This window comes from Protobothrops mucrosquamatus, unplaced genomic scaffold (genome assembly GCF_001527695.2).
Source record: "Protobothrops mucrosquamatus isolate PMUCROS unplaced genomic scaffold, P.Mucros_1.0 scaffold1781, whole genome shotgun sequence".
Classification (NCBI taxonomy): domain Eukaryota; kingdom Metazoa; phylum Chordata; class Lepidosauria; order Squamata; family Viperidae; genus Protobothrops; species Protobothrops mucrosquamatus.
This window is the reverse complement of record NW_015387919.1, coordinates 249,887-269,280: the sequence shown is the minus strand read 5'-3', so window position 1 is coordinate 269,280 and position 19,394 is coordinate 249,887. Positions and strand designations below refer to the sequence as shown.

The 19,394-nt window shown below is 45.6% G+C and overlaps 1 protein-coding gene across 1 annotated transcript in view; it reads left to right on the top strand.

Annotated features, from left to right (window-relative positions):
* Positions 1 to 1,436: 1,436 nt before the first annotated feature.
* The window catches only part of WDFY4 (WDFY family member 4), a 94,640-nt gene continuing 76,682 nt past the window's right edge, over positions 1,437 to 19,394 (top strand). The window contains exons 1-11 of the mRNA XM_029285504.1: positions 1,437 to 1,494; positions 4,496 to 4,788; positions 7,114 to 7,185; positions 8,816 to 8,962; positions 9,127 to 9,316; positions 10,198 to 10,387; positions 11,283 to 11,443; positions 12,529 to 12,981; positions 13,662 to 13,763; positions 14,863 to 15,053; positions 18,622 to 18,917. Coding sequence (XP_029141337.1) covers positions 1,437 to 1,494; positions 4,496 to 4,788; positions 7,114 to 7,185; positions 8,816 to 8,962; positions 9,127 to 9,316; positions 10,198 to 10,387; positions 11,283 to 11,443; positions 12,529 to 12,981; positions 13,662 to 13,763; positions 14,863 to 15,053; positions 18,622 to 18,917 — 2,153 coding nt within the window. The remainder of the gene's footprint in view (positions 1,495 to 4,495; positions 4,789 to 7,113; positions 7,186 to 8,815; positions 8,963 to 9,126; positions 9,317 to 10,197; positions 10,388 to 11,282; positions 11,444 to 12,528; positions 12,982 to 13,661; positions 13,764 to 14,862; positions 15,054 to 18,621; positions 18,918 to 19,394) is intronic.

The following is a 19,394-nucleotide window of genomic DNA, read 5'->3' as shown; positions in this document are numbered from 1 at the left end:
GCTCACCCCATGCTACTCAGTTCTTCACTATCATTATAGACTTCTTCTTTCTTTTGCTTGCTTTCTTTTACTGGCTGGTGCAAGAATCCCAGAGTCTCAAGTCCTCTCCTGCATGGCTCAGCCAGCTCCACCCTCCAGGTGGAACTCGCACCCTCCCCTTATTCTGAATCCCCTGGTGCTGTGGGAGGCTCAGCCTTCCTGCTTTTCCTATGGAAGAGAATTGCCGCCCTTGAGAGGGTGGTGAGCTGGATCGCAGCCTGTTGGTAAAATTCACGTCCAGAGGGTGGCACTGGAAGACTGAATAAGAGCCGTGGTGGTGCAGTGGTTAGAATGCAGCATTGTAATCAAATTCTGCCCACTACCAGGAGTTCGATCCCAACAAGACTCAAGGTTGACTCAGCCTTCCATCCTTCCCAGGTCGTTAAAATGAGGACCCAGATTGTTGGGGGCAATATGCTGACATTTGTAAACCTCTCAGAGAGTGCCGTAGAGCGCTATGGGGTGCTATATAAGTGCTATTGCTATATTCTGAATATCCTAACTCAGGCCATTCTCTACGAAGAGGGAATGATGTAACCAGTGTTTGTAACTTAGGTTTCGATATATTTGTACTTCCACTATTTTAACAGAAATACCTTGAAAAGGGATCAGATGGGGAAAGAGAGCAAATTCAAACAGGTGAAGGAAGAGCAGCTGATTGAAAACTATATATTAATTAATAATTAAAAAATACTAGACTGCGAAAATGTACAGACTTACTTTGAAGTTGAAAGAAAAAGAAGAAACAGGATATTTTCAAACTTGGGACTTATTTTATCAATGGCTGGAGAAAAGAATAAGGGATTAGGAATCCAATTTGTATTCGTGAATGATAAACTCAGACAACACGTTTGTTGAACAAGTATTTTTGAACTGTATGAAAAGATCAATAAAACCTTTTTTTTAAAAAAAAGAAAGAAAACTATATATTAGTTTCACTCTGCAAAGTAGTCTTTTAGTGAGAAAATGATGATGATAAACTTCTCCACCTTCCAAGGTGCTATGGGTAGAAGTGGCCAATACTGAAGTCAGCAACTAACAGACCTGTTATTTGGGCAGATTTTGTGGTGCAAAACCCGGTCTCCCCTTTCCGCTTCTTCTCCCTTCTGCATTTCATTAAAGGTGGAAGAATTATTTGCTTGGCCCAGCTGGCAGTTGCATGGGCAGTTAAACACATTCTCCACATAAACGTTCAGGCGGAGAGGGAGTCCCTGGCTGTTGGGGATTCTGACGGGGGGGCGAGGGGGGTTGGCGGACCTCTTTGCCAGGAAAAGAAATGGGACTGTCAAGGTCTCCCGTGAGTTTCAGAAACGGAGAAACTCCGAGAAACTCCCTGCCACAGTAAACAAATGGAGGAAGCATTTCAAAGGGAAAGAAAGAAAACCCCGGTCAGAAAGATGAAGGGGGCTTCCCATTCGATGGGCGCCACCGCTCTCGGCTCCCTCATCTGTTTCGGTGCGGTCAGTTCTGCAAATCCTGCCCAGATAACGCCCCCCCCACCCCCCCGTGGCCTTTTCTACCTCCAGCCCAGCTCTGATTCTATTTGCGCTCCTGAACTTCTGCTTTCGCCAGGAAATAAGCGCGGCTGCCTAGTCAAATGAGTAAAGGGGGGGGGAGAAAGTTGTCAAAAGCCGCTTTCCTTTTCTTGCTTAGACGTGCAACCAGCTCAGGACAAAACTTGCACAGGTATGTCCGAATTTGCCCTCCTTGGGGGTCTTCAGAAATTGCTGTCTCTGTAACGCTTGTAGAGTTGCCTCCAAATCCAAGGTTTGGAAAGAGGCTGGTACTGCTGTGCAAAACGAGACGCCTGGTTTTGTGCTGTTAATCTGGGAGGAGCTGAAATCGTTAAGTTCTGTGGAGTTGGGAAGACCCCTGGTGCTGTTGGCCCAACCGGCTGTGTTTGGACCTGTGCCCCTTCTGCGTGGCCAAAGCCTCTGGAGTAGGGAAGTGTGTGGTTGTGCTCTGCTTAACCTCTCTGTGAGAGAGGGGGCCTTGGTGAGAAAGCGGTGGGAATGCACCTCGGATGGGCCCAGCGCGCTCGCTCTCTCCTGCATCCACACTGCACCCAGGCCTCTGCCTGGCGCTGGTCTCCACCCTACAAAAAAGATGCGGAGGCCCCAGGAAGAGTGGGAGAAGAGCAACAGAGATGATGGGGGGGGGGCTGGAGGCTAAACTGTGGGATGAATGGTTGTGGGAACTAGGTACGTCTCTAGTCTAATGATGAGAAGGATTGGGGGGACATGATAGCAGCCTTCCAGTACTTGAGGGGCCGTCACAGAGACCAGGAGGTCCACCCATTCTCCAAAGCACCTGAAGGCTGGACAAGGCCATTTGTCTGAAATGGTATAGGGTTTCCTACCTGAGCAGGGGGTTGGACTAGATGACCTCCAAGGTCCCTTCCAACTTTATTACTATTACTATTACTATTACTATTACTATTACTATTACTATTACTATTACTATTATTATATGGATGGAGTCCGGTCTGCAAGATCTTTAGAACATGCCTGTGATAAAATTAATCTTCGACTATACTGATATATGATTCTGCTTCTTCTCAGTTGCACTAAAATCTGTTAGGTGGAAACCATGATTTATCAAGCCATAATGGTATTCATGGCCTATCTGATGATGAGTCGGGCCTGTGAAAGACTAAGACTTGACTTGGGAAAAGAATATATGGTGAAGAAAACATGATGCCTTTCATGTGTGTTGTGAAACTCAAAGAAAGGGGAAGGCCATGCAGGACTAGCTCAGAATGAAACTAGTCTTATCAAGTGGGTGGGTGCAAACACTCATGGAAACAGAGCTATTTCTAAGTATTAAATATATATATACAGTATATATTGCAAAGTTTTTCAGAAGTGTTTTGCCATTGCCTCCTGCCTGGGGTCAAGAGAAAGTGACTGGCCCATAGTCACCCAATTGGCTTTGTGCCCAAGATGGGACCAGAACTCATGGTCATCCGGTCTCTGGCCTGACGCCTCAACTTCTGCACCAAACAGGCCCTCAGTTATTATATGCGGTTATTATCTTTATATGCCAGGCAAAGGAATGTTGTGGGAAACCCTCTCCGAAACTTTGGCCTTTGAAAGATGGCCACAGTGCGGCTGCTTCCCCATCCTCCCGGGCCCCTTTCCTGCTCAGAAACAGCCCACTGCCGAGTTTAGATAGCACCAAAGTTTGTTTTAATTAGGAATGAAAGCAGTTTAATGCCTTAGATACACGAAGATCATGTGAAGTGTTGATATTGCTTTATACTGCACTGGTGAGGACACACTTGGAATACTGTGTCCAGTTTTGGTCACTATGATTAAAAAAAAGATGTTGAGACTCTAGAAAGACTGCAGAAAAGAGCAGCAAAGAGGATTAGGCTTCTGGAGGCCAGACTGTACGATGACCAGTTGTGGGAAGTAGGTAAATCTAGCCTGTTAAAGAGGAGGATTAGGGGTGTCACGATAGCTGTCTCTCACTGCTTGCGGGGCTGTCTCTGAGAAGAGGGGTTGGCCTACTCTCCAAAGTACCTGGTGGAAGCAAGCTGGAAGATTATTAAAGACAGGCCCAACCTAGAACTAAGAAGAAATTTCCTGACAGAACAATTAACCAGTGGAACGGCTGGCCTCCAGAAGTTGTGGGTTCTCCGTCACTGAAGGTCTCCAAGAAGAGAGTGACGGTCAGTTATCCAGAATGGTATAGGCTTTCCTGCCATGGGCAAGGGGTTGGACTAGATCAGGGCTTTTCAACCTTTTCACCCATTGTACCACTTTTAGGATATGGCAACATCCGAGTACCACCAGTCGCCTAGCAAGGTGTCAAAAACTTGATGACCAAAAAAAAATATAGCGGGGGTGGGGTGGGGGGTGTTTGGTTTTTATTCCCCCCCCATCTGCTGGCTGGTTGCAGCAGGTTTTGGTCACTTCACGTGACCCTGGGACACTGTGACCGTCATAAATATGAATCAGTTGCCAAGCATCTGAATGTAAATCACAAGATCCTGGGGATGCTGCAACATTCCAGCTGATCGGCACTTCTTCTGGGCTCAGCAGAAGCACCAGGATCAGTGCCGAGCTCCAGCTGATTGGTGCTTCTTCAGGGCTCAGCAGAAGCACCAGGATGAGCGCCGAGCTCCAGCTGGAGCCTGGCGTTGATCCTGGCGCTTCCACTGAGCCCTGACAGTCTCGAAGAAGTGCCGATCAGCTGGAAAGCGGCATTCATCCTGGCGCTTCCGCTGAGCCCTGACAGCCCTGCAGCTCCAGCCGTCTCTCACTCAGGCTTGTGCGGTTCAGCTCATTCCCCTCCCCCGCTACCACTTTTCTAGGATGGTCACGTACCACCTGCCAGGTGCCAATGTACCCCAGGTGGTACCCGTACCACTGGTTGAAAAGCCCTGGACTAGAAGACCTCCAAGGTCCCTTCCAATTCTGTTATTCTATGTTTTTGTTCTATTTTCTTCCAGATCAGTTTGGCCAAAGCATGGAACCTGTGCTAGAGCTTCCAAAACCACTGGAAGAGAAAGTGGATTCACCAGAGGAGCATGGGAGCCAGGATCCCAGCCTTCCCGAAGGAGGCAAAGGGGCAGCAGCCAAAGCGCAGCCGTCACACCGTAGCGAAGAGCCTCCGTGCCAGCAGCTCCCCTTCCGACCGGAGACCCTGGACCGGCAGGTCTTGGAGTACATGGAGGCGGCTCTTTTCCTGAGTGCAGAAGAACAGCAGAGACGATGGCTTTCCATTCTGACCACTTTTCTGAAGGTTAGTTGGATTTCACATTATATACTGGATATTTTCAATAGGAGGAAGTCCAGCTGATACCCATAGAAAAAGAAAAGAAAAGAAAGGAAATGGCCCACCTGAAAAGGTATCAGGGAAGGTGCTTCCGCTCTACTTCCATGCAGAAACAGCGGCCGTTTTCAGGTTGTGAGTCAGCGGCATTCAGGGGATTGTTTAGGAACTGCTTGGTGAGACAAGGACACACACAGAGGCATCCCCAGGAGCCTTGGGAGAGGCTCAGCCAGGAGAGGAAGCGGAAGCTGCAGAATGTCTTTAAGTACCTCTCGTTTCCACTCTATGCTTGGGGTCTCTCCCTTCCACCTTTTGGTGTTTCATTATTTTTTTTTCTTTACTTTTTAAAAAGGGCAACATTCAGACTTCTTAAACAGAATGTGCCTCTGTAAAGGGACATAAATTTACTTAACCCGTGATTTGTGCTATGGAAGTGTCAACCTTTTGCTGCGGTGAAGCCGAAAACCACAGATTTTTGAGTCAGCTACATTTGATTATAAACTTAATTTTTTATCAGTTGTTCCCGTTAGATTGTTTTTGGGATAACGGTATGATTATGGCAGCTAAGTTGTTGAGGATCATGCAAACTCAGCTTCATAACACCACCGAGGCATTTTTGGTACAAATGATGCCCCGGATCAGATGGAGGTGAATGGGGGATTGTTGTTAAGTGTTCATTACAGAATGCAGCAATGTTGCTTAGCTGTGGCTGCTAATTAGCAATGAGGGGCAGCAATGTGAACCCCATCGGCCTAAGCTCTGCTTTGCTAGCAATCGCTGACTACCTTCCAGGTTCTTCTTTGTACAAGCGCTTTAAGCAAAGTTCCTTAAATCCAGGATGCCCCTAAGAGAGCACTGCGCCTAAATGACAGCACAGAGGATTCTCATACTGCTATCATTTCAGAATAGTCTCCTTTTCCTTGACCTGATTTGTGATGATTTAGCTTTGGTATTTTTCCGTTGTAGTCCATTGTATTTCTATACTGATGGCTCATAACCAAAAACCAACCTATAAAAGTACAACTGACCAGAACAGCAATTGTATTGGGAGTCAGTGGCCTAGAAAATAACAAAGTAAGTAAGTGTTAGGACATATTTTAATCAACACCCAATATATGTGGAAGAATGGAATTGCACGTCTCTTTTCTCTTTATTGTCCACTAGTTCAAAGCGGCTTGATGGACATAACGCCTTGTGAGCTACAAATCTCCAAAGGTTGCAGAGAAGGACGGGGCCTCCTCAGCTTCCCTTTAAGCTGAGAGGAAGCCCCTGAGAGGTGGGAAGCAGCCACTGGGACCATCCAGGCGCTGAGCCTGTCCTGCGTAGTAGGGCTGTCCAACTGAAGATGCCAGTTCGGAAGAGCTAGCTGGCTTCTCTGGCTGGCTCCAGGAAGGCCCATTCTGGAAGGTGCCGGGGGTGCAGTAGTTCTTAGAAAGGCATGGTAGTTATCCTACATTCCTCAAAAAAGGACAATCCTGAATGTGAGAAGCTTCCAGCTAAGAACAAAAACCAGTCAGTTGAAAAAAATCATTCTGGTAGGGGAAATTACCCAGTCAATGCATTGAATGTCATTTTTTTTTTCTGACATTTAAAAAAAAATTGATTTAGGCCTGGGAGCGGTCAGACGGCGGTATCTATTTTCCAAATATCCCGCTTTTAGCGAGTGAAACTTCCAGTTTTCTGGTGAAAGAAATCAAGAAGAAAATGAATGGAAATCCAACAGGTGAGCCTCTTTCACGTATTTAACCTGCAGCCTTCTCTCTGCTTTCTGACTTAGCTTGTTGCCGAAAAGATCTGTGCCAACCGTTAAAAACTCTTTGTCTTTCTAAGCTCTGTTCTGTTCAGGCCAGGCCAGGTCAGGACGCCGGTTCACTTCTTTAAGGCACGATGGAGTGAATGACGAGGATGCGGAATGGGAGGATTCTATAAAAATTGTAAGCGGCCACAGACTAATAGCTAAAACAGGGCAAGATTAATACTGTGCTAGGTATGACTGCAGGGAAAATATCCAGAGCTGGCAAGGAGCCTGGAAATTAGGCTGCTTTCCTAGAACTGCTGCAATTTAGTGGCCGCTTTATACAGCAGTTGTTTCTAGCCTGTGTTGTGTGGATTTCTACAGGGCATGTGCAGAGTAACGATGTTCTGCAGCCGTGCTGTATTTCCTGCTTGTCTGGAGTGCATCCTCCCTGGCACCTCTGCCGTCCGCTGACCCTCTCCTTCCTTTCTTGCACGGGGTGAACTTTGGCTGTCACAGGAACAGAAGCCGCTGGACTGCTTGTGTGGCAATTTCTGCAGTGGAAGGGGGAGCTGGATTCTGACGGTTACCTGCTGCTCAAATCAACCTACCTGCTTTCACTCTACAGCTCGGTAAGAGAAAGACATTCTCTCTGGTTCGGGCATTCATGCGGTTCAGACGTTGGCACCAAACCTGCCTGGATGCTGCGTTCGCTCCTCGGACTCGGATCAAACCAAACCTTTATTATGGTGATAGACCAGCATAGGGAGGGTGGGGTGGTCAATTAAAAAGCGTAGAATCTACATCAGAGTCTAAAAACATTATGAAAAAGGGAAGATATAAAAATGTATATATCGAAACATAAGGCAAATATATAAAAAACGAGAGTCGAAAAGGATGCAAAAGGATTGCTGGGAGCGCTAGATGGGTGTAGGGGAGCATAAGGGCTCAGGTGAGGAAGACCGTCTCCCTCGCCCCACAGAACAGGGGAAGCCAGAGGCCCATGAAGTCTACGTTAAGTCACAGGTCATCACCCGACAAACTTTAAGTGCTGTGGTGCAGAATCAGCCAACCGTTGCATGTCGTAGCAGAGACTGAAAGCAGCCCATTTGACCGGTGTGTCCTGGCTATTGAGGAGGCTCCAGGCCCTGGAGAAGGAGGTGCTGGGTTGTCTATGGAGATCCTCCGTCCTCGTCCAGGTCAGGGTTGTCCCAAAGGCGCTTTTTCAAGAGGCAGCTGGACTTTCTTGCTGTTTTTCTTTTTTCCTTGAAAAGTCACTTTTTTGCTTCTAATCCAAGAAGCTTCTTCAGTTCTGAAGAACAAAACTATTGGCTTGGCATTGAGTCCTGCAGATATATCGTGGCCACCTTTTGTCCTAGGGAATTTAAGGATGTGTATTTCCAACAACAAAGTCTCTGGGGGCTTTCCTGCTGCTGGCCAAATGGAGGATTAACTCCCCAGGTGTTTGAAACAAGAGACCTGCTCAGTCTTATGGCCATCGATGCTCCAGAAATGACTCTTGGGACTGGGGGCAAAAGCCAGGATTTTAGTTTTCTGCCAACTGAGTGGCAGCTTGTCTTCCATTCGTTGCTGAGAGCTCCTTGAAGACCAGCAGGTGCTCTCAAAGGCACAGCTGCCTCGGCTGGGCAGAGCTGAGCCTTTTGGGTGACTGCCAGAGAGTCGAGAGGAGGGGCATTTCCACACCATGGGGGAGCTTTAAATGCCAGTTGTCCAAATTGCTTCAATGGTCCCGTCTGTTTTGGAGAATAAGAGAACCCAATGAACAGCAAGTCACTTCAGTTTAAGCACTTTCCAGGAAGGTACAAAACTTTTAAGATCACTGCATGTGATTTTATTTTTTTTTTGCCCATACATAAATGTGTATTTTTGTATTCTAGAGTTTATTGGATTCCTGTTGGGATAATGAGTGGTGATTTGGATGTTTAGACACTCAGAATACCAAACAAGTTCAGGCCAGCAGCTCTGAGAATGAGAAGCTACTAGTCTGGGGTGGAATTTTAAAAAAAAATTCAGATAAGTCAGGACAGGAAACCCAGAAACAAAGAGGGAAGAGAGAAGTAGGTGGACACCAAACTTTGGAAAAGCTGCAAGAGGAGATCAATAAACAAGTCCTAGAAGAATCACAGCAAACCCCTTTTCTCAGCGGTCTTCCTTTCCCCCCCCCCCCACTAAAAATGTTCTCTGGGCAAGTTCTGAAATGAGGACCAAACATTGTATTTATTTTCTTTGGGGCAGGAACAGGAACTCCGGTGGAATATAATCAAGTCTGGGTTGCCTGCGACGTTGCTGCAGTGCCTGCACCTCTTCTTTGTGTCTTCCCCGGAGGCGTCTCCTGGCGACAGGGAGGAGCATCAGGGCCCACGGAAGACCCAGGACATGTTGGTGCAGGTGGGCGGCCACAGCTGGGCCTTCAGGGGCCTTGACCCACAAATAAACAGATTAGAAACAGAAGTTTTGTTCTTTTTTTTTAAAAAAAATAAATAAATCCAGGATTTGTTTGGCAAGTTTTGTTTGAATCAAATAGTGGTATTGTTGTTCTTGTTTATTTTTAGACAATGATCAACATTTATGCAGAAAAACAAGGAGTGGAGATGCTTCTTACGTCTGGTCATCTTAAATCTTTGATCATAGCAAGATCCTCTCTCTGGGACCGAGGCAGCCCTGGGTGGAAACAGCCCGTAAGCCAAGTGCTCCGAACGATTTCAGAGGCCCTTTCCACGACCACAATTTCATACCTGCAAGGTAACTGGCCCCAATTTCCCCCGTCCTCAGTTTGGGTGTGCCTCCGTGGGGCTCCCGGTCCTTGGCTCAAAGCACACGGTACGCTTAATGAGCTGGGGGGGGGGGGCTGGTCAGGACGCATTCGTTTGGATTCTTCATAATTACCATAATGACTCTTTGTTTACTAGTGGAGCACAATTGCATTCCCTCTCTCCTTTCAATCCACTGTCCTCTTTCTCTCTCTCTGTTTTGCAATATGTGTTTTTTTCTTTCCTTAAATGCGCAGGTCCTGTTTTACCTGCAAGACCCTGATGATTATTTCTAAATTTTCTGTCCAAAACATCTTCTGTGCCTCTTGCTTGCGACTGTTACTTTCATTCACAGAGGAAACTCCTCAGCTGGACGATATTCCCTATGGAAGCTGCTTCGGTTATCTGTTCACCTTGTATTCTGCTCTTTGAATTGATAAAGGACTTTTAAAAAATAAATAAAAAACCATCAGCTAAAATGTAGCCAGTTTTGGTGGTCATTTTCTTCAAGGACTGTTCATCTTCTCTTGCTGGTTGACAGTTGGTATTATTTTTCCTTTAAACTTGTGCTGCTGTCCAACTTTTAATAGAGTTCTGATTAGAATAATCCAATTTGAGTAATCTAGCAGGTCGCTGACCCTTTGACTGGATCCAGTAAGGCTCTAGTTATATTCTTACACTTATCCTTTCTTGATTGAAACATTATTTTTTCCAGGAGTTCAGAGGTTGTAGGTTATATTTTGGTATGTATGAAGCTTAACGTAAATTAATATTATGGTGCCAGAAGAATAAGTAGAAATTTCTACACAACAGTGATGAGGATGATTATAATCTTACATGTGGTGGTTACTTCTTACATGCAATACTTTCTATCTACAGATTGCATCAAAACTTCTATTCACAATTTGTCAGAACTTGATGATTCCTTGCCTACTTGGGAAGTATGTGAATCCATCAATATTATCCTGCATTTTGTGAGGAATTCCTACCCGATTTCCCCAGCCTTGCTTTTGGAGTATGAGAACAATGGAGGGCACCAGCTGCTGTTGGATTTTTTTTTAAGGCAAGTCAATTGATAGCATAGTGGCTGCCAAGATATGACACTGACAGATTTTTGCCTTACTGTTTTTTTGTTTTTTTTGAGGGGGGGGGAAATACTTTCTAGTACTTTTTAACGTTCATGCACCCTTGTAAATGCACATTTCTTTACAGTGATGGAATTGAGGTGTTAAACCATTCTGGACAAAGACTACAATAACATGTTGCACCTAAAATGCAAATTATTCAGTTTTCTTGTATGGACTTTCCCTTTTAACGCTGGACAATTTTTCTTCAGGGATAGACTTATATAACTTTATCCCACACGTCTTGCAAACATAAATCAAAGCTTGCACCTTTTTCTAGGCATGTGTGTCACGTTCAGGACAGAACAAAAGAACACAACGATTCGTAGTATCAATAGATCAACAACTGTAGGCTCAGTCCTTGCTACAGCTGAGCAGTGCCCATACTGACACTTTCCTGTCCCCCCCCCCACCTCCAATGAACTTTCCTAAAGCAGCACTAAATGGAATAGTTTACCTCCTGGGGTTGTGGATGCTCCATCACTGGAGGTTTTCAAAAAGAGATTGAACAACCATTTGACTAGGATAGTAGTGGAATTTTCCTCCAATGCAATTTTTCCATGTATTTTACCAGGAAACATAGATAGGGCAGCCTAGAAAAGTCAGTGCCCTCCTAACCATCCCCAAGCACTCCAAATTTGTTGGCAATGTCCATTTTGCTCTCCGAGTTCATGGTGACCTAACCCTAACCCTAAGGGTCTCCTGCCTTGAGCAGGGGGTTGGACTAGAAGACCTCTGAGGTCCCTTCCAATTTGGCTATTGTATGATTTTTATGCTCTGTAATTGTATGCAAACTGATTTTTCTGCCAATTAATTCTTCAGTTGTGTTTCCAGATATGAAGGGCCACTGGACAAAAAAGAGAATGCCAGCATCAGGGAGACGCTGGACTTAGTGACACAACTGACCCTTTGTGGGGAAACTGAACTGAGTGTTTCACGCAATGTTGTATATCCACAACTGCCACAGTTTGATGAGAAACAGCCCGTTTCTTCTGGTAAGTAACTCAGATAGGAGTGAGTTATGACATTTCAGTCCATGGCATGCACACATATGATAAAAATATGTCAAAGATTTAAATTTTGCCTAATAAATGGAAGTGGGGGGGGGGAATGGCCAGTAATGCAGGTATTAAAACAGTGCCATGTATTGGTGGGCTTCCTGACCACAAATATGGCTATTCAAGAAATGCAACATAATTTTGTTTCAAGAGAATTAATATTTTACATTGCATTTACCTTTTCTGGTTTCATTGTTCATTCTAAAATGAAAATTAAAAGCTGAATGCTTTAGGATAGACTTGAGCAGACATTATTTTATTATTAAAAAGTGGTGATAAATAAAAATGATTACTCTGCCTGGAATGTTTATAAAAGTAAAAAAATGGGATATAAATTAAATATCCTTTATCTCTGTCACCAGTACCACCATGTATAAACATACTTCTAACTAAAGATTTCCAAATTCAATTAAATTCTTCTTTTTTTAAAAGATTATTGTGCAATTGAATAACAGCTTATAGAACTAGGTTGTATTTATTGAACATGTAAGAGCTGTGGGGGCGCACTCGTTAGAATGCAGCATTGCAGGCTAATCCACTGCTCACTGCCAGCAGTTCGATTCTGACCGGCCCATGGTTGACTCAGACTTCCATCCTTCTGAGGTCAGTAAAATGAGAACCCAGATTGTTGGGTCCAGATAGGCTGGCTCTGTAAACTGCTTAGAGAGGGCTGTAAAGCCCTGTGAAGCGGCGCATAACTCTAAGGGTTGTGGCTATTGCTCATAGTAAAGTGCAAAAGTACTTTTCTTCATGCTGTGTTTAAACAGAATATGGACAGATGGGGAAATGTCCAGAGGGTGAACAAGAGAGACGCTATGAGGCCCCCTTGAAAAAGATGTGCACCTGGGGAAGATTAAAGATGGCCGTCAGGACGGCCTCGTGGAAGACAGACGATCCTTGCTTTCTGCTCTAGACATCTATACTAAGACAAACAGCTGCAATATAATACTTTTCCTAGATTTAGCACAAGGAAGGGAGCAACAATGATTTAAAAGTTGTTGATAGGATTATTGTTTCCACAGGAAAAAGAATAAGGAACCTGAAAGCTTTTCAAGTACTAGAACTGCTTTTTCAGAAATCCAACAACCCAAATCTCTGCCAGTACATTTTGCTTGTACTGAAATCCATCTGGATGTGGGACCCCATGAATTTCTTCCTGCTTGAGTGGTCTCTGCAGCCCATCTGCCAGTTTGTGGGGGTCATCCCTCTCAAGCCCTTCCTGGTCCAAGTTCAGTTCTTCCAGCTGGTGGAGTCGGTGGTGGTGGACCTGTCTTATATCCCTCATGAGATCTTGAAGAAGGTTCAGTGTTTGGTCAACGAGAAGGCCGAGCCCGTATGCGCCTCGCTTGCCTTGGGCTGCCTCCACAGCGTCACACAGAGAGACCCCCTCTTGACGGACATCTTCCGAGATTCAGGACTTTTAGGAATGCTGCTTGTTCAATTGCGTAAAGAAGCCAAAAGACTGATAAAGAAAGGTATCTTTTTATATATATATATGTGCTTTTCTAAATCTTTTCCAGACTCTTCAGGCTGGGAATGGATTGACATCAGCTCCACCCCTTTCTCTGGGTTGCTTGTGGTCTCTAGTAGCCCCTTCTGAAATTTATGTTTGCCTCAGGGACCCCAGATTTAGCTGCAACTCATGCCTGGGCCATCTGTCCCACAGGATGTGCTGCTTCCTCCTGCTGGACCTTCTTTTAGTGCCCGCAGAAGTTGACATCTTTTCAGGTTTTTTTAGGAGAACAAAATTTTTGCTCAGAGAAACTCTCGTTTCCTTCTCCTTTCCCTCCACCATTCACAGCACATAAGCAGCTTCCTGTCGGGGGGGCTAATCTGAGATTCTATCTGCTCAGAGCTTCATTGGATCCTTCTCCCCACACTTTCCTCATACTTCTGTTATTTTCCCACACCCCCCCCCCAATAGGTTCCATTTTAGCTTCACCTCACCCCCAACCCCCAATCTCCTTAACCAAATCCTGGCGCTTTTTTCCCCCACACTGTCCAGCTTCCAAAGCTGTGGCGTCTCCTCATCTCTGAGACAGCTGGTCCACGTGAGCTCTGCCGTTCTGAGAATTTATTTCCCATGTGTAGAAAGGACAACCATCCGTACACAACGCTACTCATGAGGAAATCAATCTGGTTTCTTGTCATGCAGGAAGCATCCAAGCAGGTCCTCAGGTGTCGGAAGTGGAGGAACTCCTCAAAATGATGCTGAAGATGACGGCCGCTCTGGTGGTGGGATCTGTTAGGAACACAGGTGAGAAAAAGAAAAAGAACCAGCCCAGCTTCATGGGCCACCAGGTGAGGGTGGCAGGGGATTAGTTCATAGGAGACTTCATCCTCTGTTGCTTCCTCTGTTGAGCCTGAAGCGAGCGGATGGTCCAATCAGCTGGCAGAGATTTGGTTTCCTAGTCTTGCCACTGGGCCGGTCTGTGGAAGATTCATGATTCAGGCAACTCTCCATAGAAATAAGAACTGACTGTGGGAGAGAAAGAGAAGCAGCATTTTCCCACACTGCTTTCTGGGGATTATTTCCTAACATGTGTAGGGACTTTGGGACCTGGCTATGGATTCAGAAAAATCTTACAATTTTTAGAGAAGCTTTAAGGTGCTTACATGCAAATGTTGGGTTAGGCTAATTCAACAGAGGCAATTACTTTTTCTTTTCATGGAATCTAAACAAAGTCCACATAATACAATGCTGTTTCTATCTCCATTTATATCTTTCTCTTCATTTTCCAACATTTTCCTATCTTTCTTAATCAGAAAAAAAAACCTTAAAAGGGGGACAGGATTGAAAACCTTTTCATGGACATTAGAATGGTTGTGGCAGACGCCCTTCAGAGATGCTTTCCCATCTTTCCGTGGGAGGAATTCAGATGGGGAGACAGGAAAGCAGAGATGGGCTACAAAGAATAATTCTTAGGAAACACCCCCCCTGACCCCCTCCCCCGAGAACTAAATACTCCAGAGGTATTTACAGTGCGGCCATAGCCGCAGTGATCTGCACAGTGGCATAAACCACAGTGCCTTACTCCAAGGAGGAAATACTTAGAGCCAAAGGTTGAGAAGGCGGCTGCACCAATTTTGGCACATGTTAACAACACCGATTTTTCAGGGGTGGGAGAATAAATATCTTAAGGTTTCACTTAAACCATGGTCTTTACTCTTTTGGTACAATGTTGCATTCATTGTACTACTCAATGAAATTTAATTATTCTAGTAACAGGTCTGTGAACTTGGTCATATATTATAAAATAATCTATGAAATCATCACATTTATATCATTAAGTGACCATCCTTCAGATTCTGCTTGGAATATGGCTTAGTAGCAAGTTATATGTGCGATTTCTCAGTCATTCTCAGGGACTACGGCATGGTGCCTTACATCAAGATTTACATGGATAATGAGCAGTACCGAAGTGATGCCGTGAAGATCCTGGAGCAACTGTCCATCGTCAATCCTGAGGAGTACATGAGCTCCATTGTTGGGGCTCTCTGCTCCGCTACCCAGGGCGAACTGCACTTCAAGTTGGATCTGCTTAAAGTAAGGAATAGTAAATGCCAGATCTATCTTATCTGAAAAAGATTAATGGTTGGGCTTTGTTCCTCTACTAGGCCATGAATCACAGGGAAATTCTAAACTATGGAAATATAGTTACTTTGCCGCATAGGGAAATAATGCACTGAAATGTGTCACCGGCCCCTAAAACTGACCGAAAACTGAAAATACTATTCGCCCTTAGGAGGAATTACCTGGTAGTAAGTCCTGTCCGAGAGCAGAACAGGCTGCCTCGTGAAGTGATGTCTTCCCAGAGAGGCTGGGCTGGCACCCATTCTAAAATCTCTAGTAGGTCCTGCAGGGATCAGGGATGGGCAGTGGGAGAGATTTCTCGGGTATCTTCCAACTCGGTGAACGATGTGCATCTGTGTTCCTGGCTCCCCCTGAGGACAGGGCCCGATGTCGGATACGTTTCTTGGCCTCTAAAAGCTTCCCTGCTGCTGCAATGGTCAGCAACTATCTAAAGTAGGTCGATGGTCCATTAAAGGGATTGGGGGTGGGTGGGTGGGTGGGTGGAGAGAAGACCCTTAAGAGCGATTATCCTTTTCAGTGGCCCGTGAACAGCCAAGGTTTGGATACAATCCACAAGAATCCCAGTCTGGTGCTTTTGTAAGGCCAAGAAGGCTTAAAATAAGATGGGAATGAGGATTGGAGTAGAGAGAGCAGATTTAGCCGGTGTGGCAATTTTCATTTCCGTCTTCCATCATCGGGAGGCCTCCAAGATACGAAGTGTTAGAGAAGAAGGGGACGAGGCTGCTCTCGGGGCCATGACCCCCTTGTGCAATTTCCACAGGATCCATTTGGCCACAGGGAAGAACAGGACGTTAGTCAAGAGGCCCCTTGTTCTGTGACCTGCCGTGTCTCTTCCTGGGCAGGACACGCTTGGAAACCGAAGGCAGGAGCCATAGGAAGGCAGCAGCTGGAAACTGGAAACTGATCAGTAGAACCTCGGATTTTTAATACAATACTCTATATTGCCACATTGCGCTAAAAGCTAAACGTAGAGATGGTTGTTTATAATGACAATTTGACTAGGTTGTGAAGAGGGTAAGTGTGTCAGGCAAAATGCAAAACAGAATTAATTAACCAAGTACAGTAGTAAACTATTTAGAAGTTCAGATTTAACTTCCCATGTTTGGGATAAGAGCCACGGTGGCGCAGTGGCGAAAATGCAGCATTACAGGCTACTGCTGCGCACAGCCAAGAGTTTGATCCTGGCTGGCTCCAGGTTGACTTCCATCCTTCCTAGGTCAGTAAAATGAAGACCCAGATTGTTGGGGGGGGGGGGCAAGATGCTGGCATTGCAAACCTTCCAGAGAGTGCTGTAAAGCAGGGGTCCCCAATCCCTGGTCCGTGGACCGGTACCGGGCCGCAGCATGCCAGCAGCTGGTCCACACAAAGAAGCAAAGCCCCATCCACGGGATGCAGGCAGCCCACAAAACCTGCAGAAAAATCTCTCTCCACGGAACCGGTCCCTGGTGCCCAAAAGGTTGGGGACCTCTGCTGTAAAGCACTAGGGGGCGGTATATAAGTGCTATTGCTATAAACCTATAATTATATATATATATATAATTATATAAAGATAATAGCACCTGTTCAGAGGAATTTTTCAAGAGCCTTATCGTCCAGCAGGTTGGTGAAAATAACTTACCTTAAGTAAGTTCACCCACCTGGAGACTGATGCAGCTTCTAGTCCATGATAGCTACTGATGTAGAAAATAATTTGGACATATTATGGCAAGTCTACTTTCCTGAGGAAATGTGAAAAAGAGACAGTTTCTATGCAGAATGTCTTATTGCTGAATTATTAGTTCTGGGAGGAAATTCAACCTCCAGAATCTTTGCTCAGAATAATTTGAATCCCACTGATTAACATTTTTCTTGTACGCTCCTGATTCTTTATATTCCTTTTTTTCCCCCCTAGAAGGCTGCGGGTGGGGGGGGGAAGACTATAGCCTCCCTGTTAGAGGGAGTGGAAGGAGATAACCCCCCCCCCTCCCCCCCCCGGATGCTCTCTGTCCAGTGAAGAGAACAAATCTGCCACAGCTACAGCTAATCTAAAATTCTTCTTATGGCTAAGTTTGCTGCTTGCCTGAACTGATATAAAAACTAATGCAGCTTTGATGCCTAATTCTGACAAATTATAACTATATTAATACATAATATAAGAGAATGAATTTACTAGCTGTAGCCTTTGGGATCATGATTACATTATGTTCAAATTCAGATTGATTTGCTAATTTATATTTAGCTGTTAAACCCCAAGTGCAAGTGCTAGAGAGTTCCAGAGCGGCAGGCGGTGGGCAATTATGAGGAATAACGAAGAAAGCCATGCAGAAATAAATTCTGTTAGCTATAACTTAGTTAGGGATTTCCACTCCAGGCAGGCCTGTTACAGATTAAAGCCAGAAGAATAGACAATTAAATTGTAACAGAGTTAGAGCCAGAAGAAATGTGGTTACGACTGACCTCTCCAGATTGTGTCAAAGCCATTCTGATACATCAAGGTCCAGTTTATTAGGTTTATGCCTGTTCAGGAGTTACTGCCTGGTGTGATACATTAGCATGCAAACTGAATGGCAGTAACTAAGCTTCCCCCTTGAGTCTCTGGCACGCCACTCTCCCCCTATTTCAGAGGAGGAGGAGGAGGAGGAGGAGGAGGAGGAGGAGGAAGGCAAGGGCCAGGGGGAAGAAGAGGCAGGATCGGCATGTATAGGAGGAAGTTTTGAAATCATATATCTTTAAAAAATTAAAACCCCTTACAGGCAAACATATACGTCACACCCTCCTAAGTTCACAAAAGGCAATCTTCTGATGAAGTAAGCTGTAGTTCACAAAAGATTATGTCTTTTGGTGAAACGTGTTACTCTAAAAAGGTGTTGCCAGATGCCTTCTGATGGAAGGATAATTCATTTTGTCTTATGACATGATAGCTCTAGTTTGTGGTCTGACACTGTATGGACCAAATGTCCCGGCATAGTGACTCAAGCCGTTGCCCTCATGCAATTAGACTACTACAGGGCATTCAATATGGGGCTGCCCGTAAAGCCACTGGAGCAGTCGGCTGCTTGATGGGTCCCAGCCAGGGCAGTCCTGAGAGATCTATTTTAAAGGCCCAGGTTGCACCTGAGGCTTCTTGTTCGTCGGTTGCCGATAGGTTTTCAGGTGCAATTTGGAGTGCTTGTTGCTATGCATAGGATCCCAAGGAAGCCCAGTAGGGCGTGGCTGCTGCCGGGGGGGGGGGGGCGGCCGCCTCTTTTAACCTGTTTGAGGTTCCCCCTTCAGGGGGAAGCTGCTTCTGGTGCCCAACCTCCAGGAACCGAGACCAGAGAGGGTTGCCTTCCTGTCCTGGTGCTCGTGTTATTAAAAAATGGCTAGGCTGAACCCATGAACCCGTGAAGGCTTTCTGGAAACGATCCGTCTTTAGCACAGCAAATTCTTCATTTGAAGGACTTTAGTCAAGACCGGTTTTCTTATGGAGTTGGCTGTTGTACTTTGCACATTCTGTGTATGCAATGACAGATTCTTCTTTCCTTCTTTCCCCCAACGCTAGTCTCTCTTGAAGACCCTGGCGAACCCCAAGGGCCGCTCTGCCTTCAGAACCAGCAGTGGTTTCAATGGGCTGTTTTCCCTTCTGGCTGACATGGAAGGCGCCTTGCAGGACCCGCCTTCGGGCGTCTGGGCCTCCGTTGCTCATAGCCACCTGCTGGAGCTGATCCTGCGCATTCTCCAGACCACGGCGGCCGCTCTTTACTTGGACCCTGCCAATGCAGACTTCTTCCAGAAGAACGCTCTCTTTGAGAGGATGGCGGAGGACCTTGGCCTGCTTGGCTGCTTTTCAGCACAAAGGTGGGGACAAACCCCTACGCAGATTAACAAACCTCGATCCTTCGTTGAGCTTTCAAATACAGCTGTTTGCTCACCTGAGCTTTTCCCAGCACAGCTAAAAAGCTGCATCAGGATATTCAGCTTCCTTGATTCCATGGCCAAGAGGAACCCCTTCGACTTCAAGAGCTGCTTGGTGGAAACAGATCCTCCCACGCTGGGCATTCAGGATGGGACAGAAAACCAGCAAGAAGATTCTCTAGGGAATCTTTGGGACAATAGAAAGTCTAACGAAGCAGCTGCCATCCAGCCGCCAGAATCCCAGAGCAGGTAGGCTGTCGATGGATATGTTACGGAAACATTTGAAGTACTAATTTGGATGTTCTAATTATCCTATTTCTTACATGTCTTGGAACCTATATTTTCATGAGTGTACACATTTATAGATTACTCCAATGTAGGTTTACCTACAAGACAAGCTCAAATGATTTAATGTTAATA